The following is a 20,760-nucleotide window of genomic DNA, read 5'->3' on the forward strand; positions in this document are numbered from 1 at the left end:
AAAAATCATTTTTGGGGTGGTCCAAGAATTTTACATGATCAGTGGCGTATCAGGGTCAGTTGTCGGGGGGGGGGGGGGACAAAGACAAAAATAATTCACGGTGGGCACAATGGCGTAAGTGTGATTTTCGCCTGTACGGGGTGGGCCCAAACCCACCAAAAAGGGGTGATAGGTGCGGGTGGTACATCGCACACGTCCCAATTTATTACAGAAACCAACTGATATTATTATTCTGTGCACTATGTGCCAATTTATTGACTGACATGGTTGAAATACAATATATTTTTCTGTATGAGCATACATTCTATCTTTGAGATGTGAAGTACATGTAAGTGTAAGTCTTGTTTTTGCAATATTTGGATTTTTGTTTTGAATAATAATGATCATTGACATATGTCTCTTATCTGGAATCATATATCTCTAGCAAACTAGCTGACGTAATCCAATGTTACATCTGTGACTATGGTGAACCTTTCTGGAGTAATAAGAAACAAGTGGATTTAATTTGGTCTTCTGGACTATAGTCAGCAAAACCATAAGTCAAAAAGACCAGATGTCTTTGCTTGCTTTAATTTGATGATGCATAGGGTATTGTACATTGCGTCTGTTTTGTTCATAATAAATTTATATGAACGAACCTATTCTTTCAAGGATACAATACTATAAATACTATTATTTCAAACAATTTGACACTACCAAGCAAGTTTTTTACTGGCTGCATTATGCTGAAACTTCCATCCAAATTGTATTTTTGGTTCCTTAGATATGAGTATTTCCATGATACAAACACCACAGTGAAATGAAGTACAAACAAATCTCCAACTTGGTTGATATCATTTGGGTAAAACTGCACGCAATGAGCCTACATGTACCACATAAATTTTCTATTGAAGGATTATACAGCTTTACAATGTAAGCTGCTTAATGCCTCAATGGAGTATTTACACTAGAGTCTAACAATAAAAACACCCAAAATTGATACTTCAATGACTCATCTAGCTCGAACGACGAACGTATCACATACAGCTTTTGTTCCGGAATACAGGATCAGGACAATACTGCGTCACAAGCACTATCAAATTCAAATTGCATTTTGTACTGTTTTGGCAGGCAATATTAAATGTTTTTTTAACCTTCCAATTTGGATAGTCCAACTGCTCACTCCAACTAGTAAGAAATCTATCATCATTCCAGATATGTTGGTCTTTGCTATTTAATCTTGCTATTATATCAGTGTTCATTTGGCACAATTCCTGGATTGGTCCACTTTAGATCTTGTTAAAGGCAACAATGTCTACAGACTGTACATATTCTTCAAAAGCAGTGATGTTGTCTTCTAGATCTTCAGTGCTAACCTGAAAATATAAACAAAACAAAGTCCATAAAAATTAATTTGGCATGGACCATCAAGAGTGTCAAATATAGGACGTAACTTTGTATCCTTATCATACCTAAATATTCTATCATGTACAAACCCCTTATTGAAATCTGATAATAACACACATTTTATAACTCATTTGATTGGCCAATTACTATTGCTTATTTTTGCTATTTTTACATGTAGTGTCAGTTGCAAAGACTTGGCACTAGGCGCAAGTGCAATAGTCAAATTTTCCATTGCAACAAATATGCTACTTCGCAGTGACCACCATGCGAGGTGTGGATAGGTGTGGATGTTTCTTCAAAAAGAAATATATAGTAAAATGGAGTATCTCATGAACCTACATGTAGCGTACAGAAGCAAAAACGAGCCTGTAGCCAGGCTGATCCATTGGACACCTAAGCATGAAAACAGAAAACCTGGTAGACCCCCTCTAACATATGTGAATGTATTGAAACAGGACACTGGACTGGATGTTATGGATTTGGGAACGGCCATGCAGGACAGAAGGATTTGGCATGCTGTTGTAGTTCGACACCACTCATCTTAAGCAAGCAAGTAAGCACACACGATCTGGCCCATGGGGGGCCAAAGGCGGCAAATTTGAAATTGAGATAAAGGCAAAAATGTGGAGTAAACAACAATAAAATACTTAAGAAAATAGACATCACAAAACTTCATAACTTTAGAGCCAAGTATGCTAGACCTTTGGTGTTTTCAGTATATGATAGTTTAATGTTTGTATTAGGTAATAGTTATTAGTAACTCAATTTTCAAAAATGCCTCCTTTGGCCCCCCATGGACCAGATCGTGTCACATGTTTCTATGATAAATATTCGATTTTAGTGAAGCATCTATGACTAAAATAGTATACAAATATATACTGCCATGACAGGTTCTGGTTAAAACTATGGGCCCGAGGTGAGATCAATAGTACTATTTTCCTGTTCTTTGTTCATTGATTGGTTAAAAGAAAATTATTTGACAGCTTCTATCCTGAGTGAACAGCACAACCAATTTAAGCACAACCTATATTTTGCCCTTCAAAAAAATCGAATAGGCTAAAATCGGGCTAACCAATTACAGCAGCGAAATCACGCTATAGCAGTTTCGCGTCGTGAACTGTTCCGTCGCATCCAATGCGCGCACGGGGAAGGCATGGTCAAAAGTACTATTTACGGCTTGGAAGTACCATTCGGGACATTGAAAATACTATTTACGGCTTGGAGGTACTATTTACGGATGGGAGTACTGATGGTAGAACTATTTTTGGTCATGTGATCCACTTTTAACCAATCAATGAACAATATATTAATGAAGTATATAGCATTTATATTAATTTGATGAATGTCTTCTTTGGCCTGGAATGGTTTTCGTTCAACTAGATGGTATATTTGAAGATTACTGAAACAATAAATTTCTCAAAAACTTCAACCCCATTTTGCTCAAAATACACATTTTGCAAATGTGGTACTATGTGGTACGGCCGACTTTTTAATTATTTTGAATTATGGTATACAAAATCCCGCAAAACAGGCACACTCACCTTGTCATCTACCACTACACAAGAAATCTGCAGTTTCTTGATTCCAAAGGCAATTGGCACAAGTTTGGCTGTGGAAAACAAAAGTGTGAAACAATGCAACATCATACAAAATACAAGTATGAAGCAATTGAGGTAATTATTGTGACGTCAACGCCGCCATCTTTAGGGTACGGAGTGTCTTATTGCTATGATCACTGCATTGACGCTTTCCGCGACTTCCGCGTAATCTGAGGTGTAATGTCTAACGCATGACATGCAGAACGTCAGTACCCACAAGATGGCGGATCCAGCGAAAAAGGCTGACGGCCTCTATACTACATCATATACCTAGCCTACTTAAATGATAGACGAGGCTTGCTTACATACAGCACAATACTTCACTGCCAATAGCCCAAATGAGGAAGTCCATAATTGAGTGGTCCCTATAGTGTGATACGTGTATTTTACCAAACTTTCAAAATTGATTGTTAACATTAACTGTTGCATTTTTATACTTTTAATATTCAAATGAAGGTCATGTTTTTATACTGGGCACCTAAAAAGGGTGGCTTTGTTGCATTCTTACTCATCAAGACGTGTTTACATGCATGTAGTTTGTTTATTTGGTATTTATTATGAGTTTGTCTAGTACTATTTTGTTCCTTAGACATTGGCCTTTCAATTTCTGAAACAAAAATTTATGATTTTCATTTGTACTAATTACTGTAACTCATTAAGTCTAATTAGCCAGGGGTGGCTCATGTGGCGGAGGATCACAATGCTGTACAATGGTGATTTATACACTATTGTCTCAATACACTTTATTGATGGATTTCTACTTGTTTCTGTACTTGATCTCAGCCAAGTGATAATAAATTGGCCCCTAATGCGGAATTCAGTTTGATTTTGCTTTATTTATTTTAAGGTAATTTAGACTACATGTATAGAGAGGCTATGTGTGGGTCAACTGGTTTGAATAATCGGCCTAAGATTGTGACAATTTTAAAATCCAATACGAATGCAGTTTTCCCCTCTTTTGGACATAAAATTTGATTCAAACTACTGACAATTTTCAAGCTAAGACAAAGGTGCAGACCCAATGCTTGGAATCAAGTGGGTATGAGTGTACTTACAAGCTCCCCATAGTAGACCATCCATGACGATAGTCCTCACTTCCTTCTCTAGCACGCCAAGATCGGTCTCGTCACTCCACGGCTTGATATCCAGAACGAGGGAGGACTTGGCAATTACTACCTCTGCACAACAAACAAATAAATCACCATGTTATTAAAACTATACTGAAGAGGCCAGTTTTCCATTTTACAGAAGCAAACAAAAACCATGGAATTGGAGTAAAAACAGAAAGCACAGGAAGGGCAATTTTGCAAAAATAAGCTTATTTCTAAGTAAATTATTGGGTATTTTGAATGCACAATGGCTGTTGTCGACAAGACTGTTAACATTGTCGACAAGACCGTTGTCGACAAAGCAATTTTCAACAAGCATGGACTAATTGTCGACGTCGTATCTTGGGATTTGACGATTGTCCACAATGAAAATTCTACTAGACAATGGCCCTAATGTACATTCAGTTAAAGGACGAAACAAACCTCATATTTCACTGACATTTTCTTCTAACTATTACTCTCTTTTACTTGCCTTTAAGGCTAACTAGTGGACATAATTTGGCCATTTTATTCCCAGTTCTGCCAAGGCATTACCACCACGATATCACCATGGGAACAACAGTCGCCATATTGGATGTTTATATAGCGTTTCCTAACCTAAATTCAATTTCCCTACAATCTTTATGTTTTAGAAAACAAAAAAACAAACAGAGAATTTGATATTTAGAAAACAGACAACTTGCCACTCTGGACTAGACACAAATGTACATACATTAGGCCTCAAATATTTCAACACAGATCATAGATGATCCCACAATGCTGTTTGTAACACTTTTCTCAACACCAATTGTGACAACTAATAGCAGGCACTAGAAACCCAAAAAGAAATACAAAAACAACCAGAGTGCCTAATAGCGATTCAGTCAGCCAAATTAGTTCGATCTTTCGATCGACTATCGATGGTTGGTCAGTCCTTATTATTCATAAAAATCAATTAATTGACTATATTTAATTGTGATTACATACAAACAGGGACTGCCTTTTGAGAGGAGTGAGAGCAATCACTCCTCTATAGCTCTTCTTAAGTTGCATTTGCAAGAGCGATTTATAGCTCCTCTAGATGACTTGTTAAATTATTTATGCTTTAATGGTGCAGGTGCAAACAGCTCTTCTAAAGCTCTTCTTAAAAAGACCAGAAGAGCATTCTACAGCTCTTTTCCAATTTTCAAAAGGCAGTCCCTGTACAAATCTGTGCATGTAATGGTATTGACCAATACAAATTTACCAGCAATTCGTTGATAGTTCATTCATTACAAGCATCAAAGCAGCATCGACGGCGATCCAAACATCAAACAGATTGGTTATGGTGCCTTATTCTACATGGTATTAGAATAAACTCAACCCAGAAAGTATCAAAACGATTATAGATGGTCAGATATATCGGGAACTGAAATATATTGTTGCTCTACGATATCACTTGCTTGAGTGGCTTCAAGTCGGATTTTGAAAGTTGCACTTAGCTCCTATTCAAGACTTTAGATGATGAATCCAGGCAGTGATAGACAGTGATGGTGGGCACACCAAGTATTGAGATGTCAGCAGAAAGAGTTCATGAGATAAGTGAGAGATAAGTAAAGGGTAGCAAGTATTGAAGTTGGAAGTCGAAGGAGTAAAATAAAGTTCATGGTTTTAGAAGTAAACAGAGCACATCGGTGTCATTTGTCTTGATTTTGTGTGTGTGTGTGTACACGACGAACGCATTTGACTTGAATAGGAGCTAAGTGCAACTTTCAAAATCCGACTTGAAGCCACTCAAGCGCCCATAACTCGACCAAATGATATCGTAGAGCAACAAAAGAGGTATCAAAATGTGCAGGAGAAAGCTGCGCTTTATATACATTAAACAAGTTTTTGCTATATATTTCAGTTCCCGATATATCTGACCATCTATTATCGTTTCGATACTTTCTGGGTTGAGTTTATTGTGTGAACTTACTCTTTGGTTTCTTCTTTTCCTCTGTAGCTGCCTTTCTCTCTTCCTTCAGTTTTTCAACCTGAAAATTGAGCAAGTAAATGTTTAAGATTTTAAATTTCATACACCCACTCTTGTGAAGACCACAGCAGCGCTACAAAGCGCCACCAGACAGAGAGAGAGAGGTACAATGATATATACTCACTTCATCTGCATCATCATCAGATCCAAAGAGGTCAAAGTCATCATCATCATCACCCCCACCTGCGCCATTCTCTGTCGGGGCCAGGGCAGCTCCACCTGCTGGTCCATACTGGTCTACTGGTTTCTTGATACCGGTTAAACTAGAATATAAATTGATCAATTAAAATCAATATATGTTATACACTGATAGTAAAATGGTAACGTAGGCCAAGTCATACGAATGAGGGGGAGGGTAGCCTAAATGGACGGGGCACCACCAGTAGCCATTTTTCGACAAGTGTTATTAATTTTAGTGACAAAATACCCCACACAAAATATTATCACTTTTGAATAAAGTAGTAAGTTTATAGGGTGCTACTGGAACGTTTCCATTTGGGAGTCAATGGGAATTTTTTCCTTATTTTTGGCAAACCAACAAGTCATTCCAGCCCAATTCAATAATTTTGGCACCATACCTCTTAGATTTTTCTCATTTGGTATGAAGGTGTCTTGATGGGGTTACTGAAATAAGATTGAAAGGAAAAATTCTAATACGCTTGTGGATTTTACTTCTGGCTCGTCAAGACGTCAATGATCGCCCATCAAGGATGAAAATGGGGATTTTTCTAGGTTACAGAAAATGCAAATCCAGTTTGAACAGCTTACTTCTACAGCCTATGAGTGACCTTCTAGTTTTGTGGTTTAGTAAAACTGGTGATACACAATGATGAACACAAAACAATGGACTCTCGTCATTGCTTTTGTTTTTTATTTTACGGGAAGAGGCAAACTTACCCTCTGAAAAATATATGTTTGACATGTCATTTTCAGAGACCCTGGGTGATTAAATAAAGATCAATATGTGACCATCCAGCACAACTGAGCCCTGAAGTCGCCAATCATCATTTTTGAGATATTCAACCAAAATATTCTGCTTGAAATTAGATTTAAAATGATGTATATCATGTGTGTATAATAGTACTTGACATTTAAGTAGCGAAAAATCAATAAAACAGTCAATAAATCCTTTGTTTCCTATTGTTTATTGTTAAGTTCAATGGAGCATATCTCAATAGTGGCACTGGCGACATCCGGGCTCAGTTGTGGTGGATGGTCACATATTAGTTAGTTTTAAAATATTTAATGTAGTTGCACTCTTTGGTTGCCCAGGGATAGAGTTAGACACATTTTAATTTCTTTTGCAACTCTGCTAGTCAGACGGAGCCCCCAATAGCCCTCAGGCTCATTTTTGACCAAAAAATTAACCATTTTCAAGAGGGGGAAATGCCATGTGGTATAGGTGGTATATTTCTTTTTTAAAAACTAGATATTCTTAATCTATGGGAATCAATATTATTGAGTTAAGGAATCAAAAACTTTTCTTGAGTCTTGCATCATTATGATGTGAAATACCACACTCAAAATGGGCTTAGAGACGAAAAAATTGGGCCATTTTGTCATCGGAACATAGGGTCATTCAATTTCAACCACTAGTGACAAGTAAGGGTGACTAGCAGGGCTGGACTTTAACACACTCTCACAGGCCAATGGTGTGTGCTTTTGCTGTTGGGCCTGTAACTTTTTAAAAATACACACCCTCATAAAGGGTTCACAAAAAATAACTCCCCCCCCTAAAATTACAAGACATTTCTTTGCATAACTTGACATACATTTCGTTGATTTGAAAAATCTAAAAACCTGTGAATAAAGGAATCATTTTCCTACCCTCCCAAAGTTCTTTCCTTAAAAAATCTTTTTGTTTTGGCCAAAAATAATCACATTTTCCAATAATGATGCTTTCAGAAAAAGTTGCACTTTCCTACATCCTATACATTTAATGTACAAAAACATTCTCGATATCAATGTTTTGATTTATTTAATGGTGTTTTTGTTTTCTTTCATTTTATGTATTCGATTACCCAGTCACCCATGCAATCATCTTGCAGTATAAAACAATGACTAATTGACATGTATTGGGTTTTTCTAGAAGATTTTATTGAGCCAGTGTTTCAAAAATGGTAAAATCAATTTAGGAGTTACAAAACATTTCTTTGCATAACTTAACATTCATTTTGTTGATTTGAAAAATTAAAAAACTTGTGAATAGAGGCATCTTTTTGCTACCCTACCAAAGTTATCCCTTCTCAAAATCTTTTTGTTTCGGTCAAAAATAATCACATTTTTCAAAAATGATGCTTTAAAAAAGGTTGCGCTTTTCAACATCCCATACATGTAATGTACAAAACTTTCTCGGTATCAATGTAACGATTGATTTAATTGGGGTTTTTTCCTTCACCTTTTTGTCTCCGAACTCTTAGTCACCCATGCAACCATCACGTAGTGCAAAATAATGATTTGTTGAAGCTAATTTTGACATAAATGAGGATGTTGAAAAGTGCAACTTTTTCTGAAAGCATCATTTTTAGAAAAAGTGATTATTTTTGGCCAAAACAAAAGATTTTCAGACGAAAGAACGTTGGGAGGGTAGAAAAACAATTCCTTTATTCACAGGTTTTTTAATTTTCAAATCCACGAAATGTATGTCAAGTTATGAAAAAAAATGTTTTGTAATTTTAGGGGGGAGTTATTTTTTGTGAACCCTTTATTACGTGAACATACATCAGGTAAATCCACAGCCCTTGCAAAGTTTGGCTGAAATCAATTCATAAATTGATATTTAAATAGGATGAAAGAACTTGGAAAAAACCCACATTTCATTACTAATCAGCTAAAACGGTGCCATTCAATCATGAGGTTCTTGTGAGATCAGTGCTTCCAAAGGTTACGCCAGGCATGCAGATAAGCGTTGCGTAGCCGTAACGTATCTGCAAGTTCACAAATTGCACAACTTGATACATTGTTGCGCGTCATGGCCCACGGATTCAACAAATTGAGAGTTGTTTTTGTTTCCTTATAATTGCAAACACCAGTGAATTAGTCAAATAAAATCCACAAAAATGTGCAGTTGGGGTTTATAAATCTGGATTTTCTTTGCTTGAATCTATAAAATACAAAATATGATTAACATCATAAAAGCTCAATTTCTCAAAAGAAACAACATCTATTAATGCACAGCCGCATTAAGTAACAATTAAGTTGCTTTCACAAAACACTCACCTTGCAAATTCTTTGCTATATGATTTGACTTGGTTGTACCATCTGAGTGCATGGAAAAGATCGGCACTTGGGGCTCCAGACATAGCCTGGAAGACTGCCACATCAGCTTGAGATGGCGTGTACCTGAAAATTTGTTTAAAAAACCCACAAAAAAATGTATTACGGATTAAGGCTCTCACCAATTCCCGGGTACCCAAATTCCCGCCCGTCCTTGGCCTACCGGGTCAAAATTCACGGGTCAAAGAACCCGAAAAAAAGTTATAGGTCCTAAATTACTTGTTATTCAAGGTTGGAAACCAGAGAAGTGGTGGATTATTTCCCACAAGGTCAAATGGGGTCACAAACGGGGGGTCTTTTGGCTGAGGAGTCGTCTTTGAGCCCCTGTGAAATTTTTATTAAGCCAACTTTTGAGTGGTCTACCCTGCTATAGTGGGTCACACATGAATCTATATTATTGCCTACTAAAGGCAAAATAGATGATGTCTGACATCTGGTATGAAGAGGAGGGGGGGGGTCAAAAATGTGAATTTGTCATGTGCGTCACCACGAACATGCCTATGGGGTGATATACATTTTTTTTGAGTCCAGAATCTTGTTATTTGGGTCCAAGACACCCTAGATGCCAATTTGTAGCCCTGTAGCTTACCCCTTGGGGAAGATATGGATGTCTAAACTCGGAAGAAAATTAACGTCGCGACACGCATGAGCAAAAGGGGGGGGCTGACCCAATTTTTAATAGGCCGGTTCTCGGAAACGACAAGGAGTAGAGACCTACCGTTTGAAAAGTGGTCATTTGGCACAAAGGGCTATGATAAGTTGTTTTAAACAAAATCTGAGAGGGTGACCAGCCAACCCATTAGGTGATTTGAGATGGACTGACCCCTTTAAAGGTCCACCGTCGTTGGCCTGGTCAACTGGCAGGTTTATGCAGGAAATACCAACAATAACTAAATGTTTATACTAGGATTTGGGCAAGTAACCTTGTCCTTATCACTATGTTCTTTTAGATGGTCAGGACCTTGGCGAGTTGGACAATTTTATTATCATGGATTATGTTATGCTATAAAATGCTAAGCTTATGTAACATTTTATGAATAAATCCAGATGTGCTGGTACCTCTGTAAGCAGGGTTCGGTTTTTGCTGGCAAAAACCTGTTTTTTGTTGTTTTAAAAGTTTTCATACTAGAGATATTCCTCAATCATCCATATTCTGAAATGTTCAGCCTTTTATCATGTGGCGTTAATTTTTAATATAGGGGTAACCTGCCCATAGCAATATACAGGGGTCAACAAACTTTGTATCACATATCACAATTCAATGGAAGCGTCTCTCAAATGGGTACTACGCACAAGTGAAAAAAGTGATTTGATAAAATAAAATGATAAAATTTCAGTAGGGGGGATACGTAACGGTTATTACTAGGCTGAACAGCGCCCTCGCATCATAAATTAGCTCTTAAACTTGCATCAAAACATACGATTTGTGTAAAAATTGCATATACATTTTGCAGACATGCCAACTTTGAAATCCAGATTCCCGTACTCAGAAGAACAAAAATCCGTATTTTGCACCCAAAAACCGTATTTTATAAATATGTACCTTTGCATACCTGCCAACCCCAGAAACCCCAAAAGTAGAACACATAATTGCGAGGGAGCACTTGTGCGACCGAAAGCACGTAACAGCCAGGGGGCCCACCTCACAAATTTGCAATGAAATTTGGCAATACCTAAGAACCATTCCATCAAAGTAATAAATCAATACAGAAAGATGCTTCATTTACGAGTTATCACTCATTGAAAGTGCTACTTTGCTATACTTTACATAGAAAGCGGCCATCTTAAAGTCGTCATATTTCCTTAATTACATGACTGATCAAGCTGATTTTCGAATATGTGATGCACGGTTGAAAATAAATTATTAAAAGATTTGGTGACCTCAGTCGACCTTTGACCTTCTATGTGACCTTTGACCTCACGGAATTGGATAAAGTATGTAGACCAAACAAATTGATATATTTCTGGAAACATTGGGTTTTGTTACTTCCAATGTTGTTAGAAGCATGCTTTGTTAAAACTTTCCAGAAAATAATTGATCATCATCATCATCATCATCATTATAGAAATTATCAGTCGGTAGACCTGGTAGACCTGCCTAACATCGGATTAATGTCAATGTCAATTAGAAGACTGTACTGGGTATAGCAGTTGTCTATGCATGGTTAAAGAAAAATATTAAAATATTACAAATATTAATGTGCCACTGAGTGCACCCTTGAGAAAACAAACTCGGAAAGCATCTTGCAGGCTTATTCTGACCTAAATAGTTAACTAAATATCTCCAGAAGACATAGCATGTGTAGCAGTTAGATGAAGATGCTTAATAAAAAATATTAATGTGCATGAAAAATACGCAAGTCAGGAGAAAATTATTTCAAAAATTCTTGTAGGCCTATAAATATTTCTTTAATGTGCATGCATCGTGCGAAAGTCGGAAGTAAAAGGAGGTCGGAAACCTTCTTGTAGGCTTATTCTTTTGCACCAATAGAGCTAAATAGTTAACTAAATACCTTCAGAAGATAGCATTTAAGGTGGTTACTAAAAATATTAATGTGCATGAACAATCTGCAAGCCAGAAGAAAATTATTTCGGAAACCATCTTTTAGGCCTATTAATTATTTCTTTAATGTGCATGCATGGGGCGAAAGTCGGAAGTAAAAGGAGGTCGGAAACCTTCTTATATGCTTATTCTTTTGCACCAAAAGAGCTAAATAGTTAACTAAATTACCTTCAGAAGACATAGCATTAGGTGGTTAATAAAAAATATTAATGTGCATGAAAAATCTGCAAGTCAGAAGAAAATTATTCTGGAAAGCATCTTGTAGGCCTATTAAATATTTCTTTAATGTGCATGCATGGTGCGAAAGTCGGAAGTAAAAGGAGGTCGGAAACCTTCTTATATGCTTATTCTTTTGCACCAAAGGAGCTAAATAGTTAACTAAATACCTTCAGAAGACATAGCATTAGGTGGTTAATAAAAATATTAATGTGCATGAAAAATCTGCAAGTCAGAAGAAAATTATTTTGGAAAGCATCTTGTAGGCCTTATTAAATATTTCTTTAATGTGCATGCATGGTGCGAAAGTCGGAAGTAAAAGGAGGTCGGAAACCTTCTTATATGCTTATTCGTTTGCACCAAAGGAGCTAAATAGTTAACTAAATACCTTCAGAAGACATAGCATTAGGTGGTTAAAAAAAATAATAATGTGCATAAAAAATCTGCAAGTCAGAAGAAAATTATTTCGGAAAGCATCTTGTAGGTCTATTTAAAAATAATAATTTTTAATGTGCATGCATCATGGAAAGTCGAGAATAACGATGTAGGCAACCACTTTAACAGACCAAGAAAGTGGTCAAATGATACCAGTAATTCAGTCGGTAGACTAATCTTGCAGCTGTTTATCTTTTTAAGACACAACATTTTATTATTTTGGTCAAAATTCTGGAATACCGTATTTTTTGGGGGTTGACCGTACCACCGTATTTTTCACGTTTTACCGTACAAAATACGGTGAAACCGTACTAGTTGGCATGTCTGATTTTGTATATCCAGGGGACCCAAAATCATGTAAATAATCATTAGAATCCAACAAACAGCAAAGAAAATGCCCATAATTATCAAAATAGTAAAAAATAGGGGGGTCCCGAGTCCCGACAATCATGCCCGAGGAGAAAGCCCCTTAGGTAGGCATGATAACAAAATTTTCAAGTAGGTTTTTTCACATGGAAATTATTTTGTTTAAAAATTTTTGTATTTTCCTATGGGGATTACACAGTTAAGCCATTTACTGTGGTCGCAACTTTTTGAGTTGAACGTCGCCCTCTATAATAAACAATTATGTGGACATGCCTACCTTAGGTAGGCATGTCCACATTGCTTATTATAGAGGGCGACGTTCAACTCAAAAAGCTCAAAAAGTTGCGACCACAGTAAATGGCTTAACTGTGTAATCCCCATAGGAAAATACAAAATTTTGAAATTTGGACACCAGAAACTTGGAGACGTAGTCTAAAAAGTGCTGGTCCTTATATAAAATAAAATCGCCTTTGTGTAAAACGGATCATCGTGGTGAAAAATGATGCATTACTGGCTCTTTTGTACAGTAAGTCATTGTAAGGCATTGTCAATGATGGCCGCGGAGCCTGCGCAGAAAAATGAAAAATGTTAAAAACAGACATTTGCCCATAACTTTGTTGATATTTGAGCTACAGACATGGTTGACCCCTCATTTTTTAAGTTAAATGATCACCTTTTTAAACAAAATAATTTCCATGTGAAAAAACCTACTTGAAAATTTTGTGATCATGCCTACCTAGGCTTAGGCATGATGTCAGTTAGGCTTTTTTTTTTGTTCGAGCATATTCTCTAACACGTAATGCTTTAGCATTACTGTTAGAGATGGCTACTATGTCATCCTTGTGCATAGTCCGGTTCATAGAATTGTACCGGAACGTAAACATGCTTCATAGTTCACAAACACACTTCATAATCGTGTCATTATAAGCTTTATTCTATTTCATGTATTACGCCGCACCTTTTTACATTTTGATACTTACGATCCTAAAATTGGAAGCAAATATAAGCTGATTTTTGCTGACTGCACAGCCGACGAAAAGATGGCAGAAATTTAACCTCAACCTGTAGGGGCATTTGACGCAGGTAAATATTCATGAATAATGACTGGGAGGTCATAGGCTAACAGATTCTATAGATGAGAGTATCTTTACCACGTGAGCTTACTTGACGTGACCTGACCTTAGATTGCTGCCCTCAGTTAGGCGGCGGATGACATGCATGATAGAGAGAGACGGCAAAACTGCTAAGCCGTATGCACATGATGGCACTTTCCACATAAGTGCGATGAATTTCGCAGCTGCCGTGATCACTGATACTCGCCATTCAATTTGCACACTGAGTGATCGGAGCCTAACCAACACGGCGAATTACGTCAGAGTGACTCTCATGCAGTAATAATCAAATTTTACAGTATTTAATTAATTTGAAGGTTATTTTTGTAGGGTTCATTATCGAACCCCAACGGTTTCAGCTTGTATTAATATTTATTAACATAGGCCTACTTGTTTGTGATATTTTAAGCGCTTTTAAATTTCAAAATAATCCCATTCAATTACACGGCTGACAAAGCAAATTTACTGAATTTAGAGATTGCACGGCGTTCACCACCTGCATCTCTCTGACCTTTTATGCTGGTTTCATACTACCTGCCGCTTGCCACTGAGCGGCGTGGCGCACGCGCATTGCAGACAAACGGACACAATAAAGGCTTGCCATTGGTTGAAACGCCCTGCCGCTTGCCGCAGCGGCAAGCGGCAGAAAAGTATGCTGGAGGCTTTACTTGAATTACTTCCTGACAAAATGGTGACGCTAGCCGATCGCCAGAAAATATTGGAGCAATTTCTCAAGAAATAGTAATGAAATATTTACCTAAATGCACCTGAAATGACACATAGGACTGAGAATTACGTCAACAACTCGCATAGTAACAAATTGGTAGGTAAAGCTACGTACAATGAGGTATTTAGGGGGTATTTCAGAATTGCCTATTGTTAATGTTATTACAATGACCAATGTCATGACATTACGTAACGGTAAGCTTACGTAATTTGTTTACCGACCGATATTCCGGGCAAAGGAACACTAGCCACGAATGCGAGGGCATCCGTGAGCAAATTCGTGGCTAGTGTTTCTCGAGCAACTTTTTTTATGCGTAGTTTTTTGGCTGGCACCGTCTCATTTTTCAGCCAATTTTTTTTAAAAGGTGTCAAATAATTGCTCACATGCTCAGGAGGGTGAGCTGCTTCAATTCAGCTGGTACATGTACCTAGGAAGCTTTTTGAAACATCATCACCCCTTTTTTTGGGGGGGCTGTACAGCCTATCACTACTACTAGTACTATAGTATATAGACCATCCCTACTACTGACAAATGACTGAAAGGGTTTCTTTTTTTCGTCGCCTAAATACATTTTTAAAAGACACAAAATAATTATAATATTATTAGTTTTTATTACCCATCGATGTAACTGCGGTCTGCCAAAAAGTTGTTCAGGGCACTCAACCCAGCAGCATTTTTCAAATCTCCAAAACCCATGTTTATTTTCAGTTTTTCTGGGAACCGGTTCGGATCGATGTTCACAATGTGGCATGCACAGCAAAAGGGAGAAAAATGCAGGTTGCCACATGGATGAAAGGTCATGCATAATACTGAATTTCTACTACATTGTTGAGCGATAGCGATTGGATTTTAGCTAATAAGGCAGAGCCCTTTTTGTGCGTTGGGAAAAGCGCGCTATTTCATTGGTCAAATACCAATTAATTGTCGCTCAGCGATAAAGTATAAACTCAAATTAATGCGCAGGAATTACCTCCGGTTCAATCAAACCAGCACATGTACACAGGGCTGACATTATTATGTTTGTGAATTTCCGTCACTAATATAAGGGACTGTTCATTATTATTACCGGAGGGGGCAGGAGAATGATGAAATTTTATTTCCTTCAAAATTTACATTTGTTCTTCTGTACTCAAAATACTGAAATAATACTAGTAATAATTGTCGGGAAGCGTTTCTGTCCATTTTTCCATAAGTTACCGGTATGGCGAACTACAAACACAACCAATTTTGGTTGATTCCATTTAGGTGCAAGTTGGGAACAAAATAAACCAATTTCATATTAGGGACCGTTCATTAAGGGGAGGGGTGGGAGAAATGTGGGGGGTTAGCCTATGTGATTTTCACTTTGACAAACAGAGGGGTTATGTTATTTTATTTTTCCTGATAGGGGGTCATGTAAAATCTAATAATTATTCCCTATGCCAAGTACGGTATCCTATCTTGTGTGGACAGGCCTATAGAGTGCGCAGGCTACTTTGTCTTTTTTGCAAAATTTTGGCGCGCTTCGCCTGCACACATCCCAATAATGTCATTTGGTAGCAGATCAGCTGAACGATTTTGCAATTTTGCCCACTTTTGAAATTTGGTCCACTGATGTAAAGTAGGCCCAAGACAATATAGGAGTAGGCCCTACCCGAACAATGATACAAATGTAAAGTCTGCACAAAAAGTAACTCAGCTGTTGTAAATATAGTACGCCTATAGATTCAGAACTAATAATTGTTTTCACAATATTTCAACATAAAAAGAAGGATGATTTATTTACGCACAGGAAAATGTTGTAGGGTATTTTAAAGTTTAGCCGTATTTTTCGTATAATTATAATGTGACAATCAAAGCCAATTGACTTGTAATAATTTTATTGTTATGCGTTCTATTTTTATTTATTTATTTATTTATTTATTTATTTTTTATTTATTTATTTATTTATTTATTTATTTATTTATTTATTTATTTATTTATTATTTATTTATTTATTTATTTATTTTGAAAACACATTTAGGCATATCAAAGTTAAAATAAAAACTAAATTTATTGGCAAATTCATAGCTTGTACTCAAAATTTTGAATCATTACGAGTGGGTTTTAGAAAGAACCTTCTGTTAAATCATGCCTATTCATCTAAACTACTCAATTACAAATCTCTAAATCTCTTTCTTCTTGTCTATTGATATTTTGAATAGTGTTTATCTTTCCCTAATAGATTATGATACTAAATGAACAATCAGCTTGAGCAGTTCGCATCTCATAGGACAATAAGGGAACAAACCAAAAGATCGAAGGGGAGGGGGTAAAAATACTCGATTACGTTTGTACAAAAACATCGGTCTGAAGAATGTGTCATTATTATTATTGTGTCAACATTTTCAACATTTCATTGTTACGTTTCTAGCAGGGAGGGAGGGGGTCGGCTGAGAAACGAAACTAGTTACGTTTATAGGACGTCGTCGATCTTTTGGTTTGTTCCCTAAAGCTAGCGCCCTGATCGATTCTTCCTGAATATCAATATGCTTCATTTACAGAGATCGGACACCGGCTAATCCCAACCATAACAAACCTAGACTACTCCGTAGTCCACTTGCCCATTGTGCATCTGGATATTGCATTTAAGTTTAAAACTCTGATTTAATTAATTTGTGCACAATTGATAGATTTTCACAATTGTTTACAATAGTCCCGTTTAAAATGCAATGTCCATAGTTGATTTTTAACTCGATTAATAAACTGGTAGATTCTAAAATCAGAATTGTTCAGTATTGAAGTGCTAATATAATTATGACATTATGATATGTTGCATTCAATAATATAAGCCTACGTGATATACTTTACTTTTACTGTCACTAATATAATTATATAAACTTTTTCATCACAATTTTATACTAGTATTTTGATGTAATAAATATTAGAATAATCACTGAATGCTTTCATCATGATTAATAACATGTTTTATTTATCAAAAATCGACTATGGCATAGTCTATAACAAACCATTTAAACAATGATCACCTGTTCTATATTACAGGATTAGATTAGTAAACTACAGACTTGACATTTAATATGGAATATTTTTTCGCAAAATTCCAAGACTGGTCTGGAAGGGGTGTGTATAAACCGCACGGGCTAAATAATAATCGAGGTGTGTCTGGAGAAGGTTCAAAATAATTGTTTGACAGGAAATGTGCTTTCCATTAGTTGACATTATGGCTCTCATAATGTAGAGAATTAGCCTAAAATGGCGGATTTAAGGCGACTGAATTTTTATTTTTGTGGGGTAAATTTCTGAATTTTTGCAACTTTATTCTGATATTATCAAATTTATTGAGGTTTTTGGTGATATTTACTGAACCTAAATACCAATAAGCGTTCATCAGAACAGACATGTACTTGTAATCTGCAATTTTTGAAAGTGGGAGGAGCTTTAAAAATATTGCTTTTAAAAGTGGTACGCACTCAAAAATTTCGAATGTCCTCCTGGGGCCAAATGATATAAACTTACTGTACACAAAGAAACATCGTGAGTTCATTGGACAACCAGGAATCCGAGCAGCTTTTTTTTACCATAAGTGTATACCATTTGACCCCATGGGGGCCATTTAAATTTTCTGAGTACGTACCATTTTAAGAGCCATATTTTAAGCTCCTCCCATGTTCAAAAAATTGATACATTGCAAGTGTATTTCAGCTGTGATTAATGCCAATTGCTGACGAAGTTTAGGAAATATCACCTCAAACCCATATAAACTTGATAATAGCAGAATAATGTTGCATAAAGTCCGAAATTGTGTCCCCAACAAAGCTCAAATTCGGCCTCCCTAAATCCGCCATTTTGGCAAATTCACTACATTATGAGCACTATAATCTAAACCGATGGAAAACACGTTTTCTATCAAACAATTATTTTACACCATCTTCCGCCACACCCCAATTAATATTTAGCCCGTGCGGTTTATGAAGACCCCTTCTAGACCAGTCTTGGAATTTTGTAAAAAAATATTCCATATTAAATGTCAAGTCTGTATTTGCAAGTATTATTTTGCTTGAGTAGGAAAGATGTGATACTAGTAGTCTAGTTGCCGGCGTCAGGTATACATAGAATGTTTTTTGGTGTTTTTTTTATGATGATGACATGGACGTATTGATCATTATGTATGATGCAAACTCATAGGTGTTGTGCATTTTACAATTTGGGAGGGGGTGGGGGTTCAAAATGACCCCATAGGATTATACGGGGGTCAAAATTTCAAATTGCTCAAATACCCCTTTCAATTATATCAAATTATTTACATAAATAAACAAATAAATAAACAAATAAATAAATAAATAAATGAATAAATAAATAAATAAATAAATAAATAAATAAATAAATAAATAAATAAATAAATAAATAAATAAATAATAATGAATAAATATATCTAATAAATAAATATATCTAATAAATAAATAAATAAATAAATAAATAAATAAATAAATAAATAAATAAATAAATAAATAAATAAATAAACGAACAAAAATTGAACAAATTGTAGCGTAGCATTAAAATCATAAATATAACCATTGCTGGCAGGCGGACTCGAACCAACGATATTGACATTACCAGTCTGATGCTCTATACCACTGAGCTATGACAGGATCTAGTGATGAGGGTCGAGTTTTTAGCTTATACAGTGTTTGTCTGTGATTGCCGCCTCGTGATAAATATAAAATCTCAATTTTTAATTTAAATTTATTTGATAATTTTCTAACCTATATTTTGAGCAGGGACAATAAATATTTCCCCTCTTATCCAATTTGACCGCTAAACTCTTTTATTACTAATTTAATTCCGCGATTTGTTCCATTAAGCATTCTTAAACACTTGAGAACATGTCACACATGTCACAACTGATATTTAGTTGGCTTAGTGGTCTTGCACAGTGCTTTTTAACCGGGAGGTACCGAGATCGATTATTTCCTAATTCGCAAGCTCAATCGGAAATAAATCATTTCCAATTGCGCCTACTTCTCTAGGATCTATCAACCTGCAAAACAAACACACAATGATACAGTTTATCTTAGCAGGGGAATATTGTTCGTCAGCCGCGAACTACGGACGGACATCGAGACGGTCAAACCCGCCTATAACGGGTGTAACTTCGTAAGAAGCTAGAAGACCTACTGATAGGTCTGCGATTCATAAAGAATAGTATAACAAGACCTATATGCTAGGTCCAATTATCCTTCACTATGCTCTGCTCAAGAAATCGTTTCTTCATTGAAGGCCTAATATAGGCATAGCCTTAAACCATATAACGCCTGTCAACATAGATAATATTTCTATGCAGGAAGCAGAAAACATTTACGTCACATGTGTTTATTATAACATAAACTTAAACATTGTTAAACAAATCAATCTATGCCATGCGAATAAGAATAACAATTCTTTAGCCCTAAGGAACCAAAGTCCTAACAATCAGAGGATTCGAATTATCTGAATTCTGAGCATCAAACATCTCCCATCTACCCAAATTACTGGACGGACTGTGACACGGATCAGACACAACCCAAGCTATCACAATTATCATCAAGCATGTCCCATAGGGCCTAGGCCATACGCCATTGGACATGTTGCACACAATCCAAAAAGAGATAACTGAACACAAGTTTTAATAAGCCTACGGAAAATTAGACGTCCGTAGTCCTCGGTGCTGGCAACAATCAATGCCTTGATCACACCACGCTGTACACAATTCATGCGTACCGCTGAATTGACCATTACGTAATCCTCGATCCGCAGGCCTCCAAAGGAAATGTATATTATTTCCTAATTCGCAAGCTCAATCGGAAATAAATCATTTCCAATTGCGCCTACTTCTCTAGGATCTATCAACCTGCAAAACAAACACACAATGATACAGTTTATCTTAGCAGGGGAATATTGTTCGTCAGCCGCGAACTACCCCTTTTTTTTTTATAAAGAACGGGCGGGCAAACGGTCCACACT

At 36.4% G+C, this 20,760-nt stretch overlaps 1 protein-coding gene across 1 annotated transcript; it reads right to left on the minus strand.

Moving 5' to 3' along the window:
• Positions 1 to 222: 222 nt before the first annotated feature.
• Positions 223 to 15,555, minus strand: LOC140151165 (elongation factor 1-beta-like). Its single transcript, XM_072173386.1, has 7 exons — positions 15,398 to 15,555; positions 9,306 to 9,428; positions 6,211 to 6,349; positions 6,030 to 6,087; positions 4,040 to 4,162; positions 2,928 to 2,995; positions 223 to 1,355 (listed from the first exon to the last, which is right to left on the minus strand). Exons 1-7 carry the CDS (start codon positions 15,475 to 15,477, stop codon positions 1,269 to 1,271), a joined length of 678 nt encoding a protein of 225 aa, XP_072029487.1. The 5' UTR covers positions 15,478 to 15,555; the 3' UTR covers positions 223 to 1,268.
• Positions 15,556 to 20,760: the final 5,205 nt, after the last annotated feature.

Source organism: Amphiura filiformis, chromosome 4, assembly GCF_039555335.1.
Source record: "Amphiura filiformis chromosome 4, Afil_fr2py, whole genome shotgun sequence".
Lineage (NCBI taxonomy): Eukaryota > Metazoa > Echinodermata > Ophiuroidea > Amphilepidida > Amphiuridae > Amphiura > Amphiura filiformis.

Excerpts from the sequence above, each read along its gene's own strand:
- LOC140151165 (XM_072173386.1), bottom strand. The coding sequence starts at position 15,477 with ATGGGTTTTGGAGATTTGAAAAATGCTGCTGGGTTGAGTGCCCTGAAC. Across the intron at positions 6,350-9,305 it reads TATAGCAAAGAATTTGCAAG|TTTAACCGGTATCAAGAAAC; the intron begins GTGAGTGTTTTG and ends TTTATATTCTAG. Across the intron at positions 4,163-6,029 it reads GGAAAAGAAGAAACCAAAGA|AGGTAGTAATTGCCAAGTCC; the intron begins GTAAGTTCACAC and ends TTTGTTGTGCAG.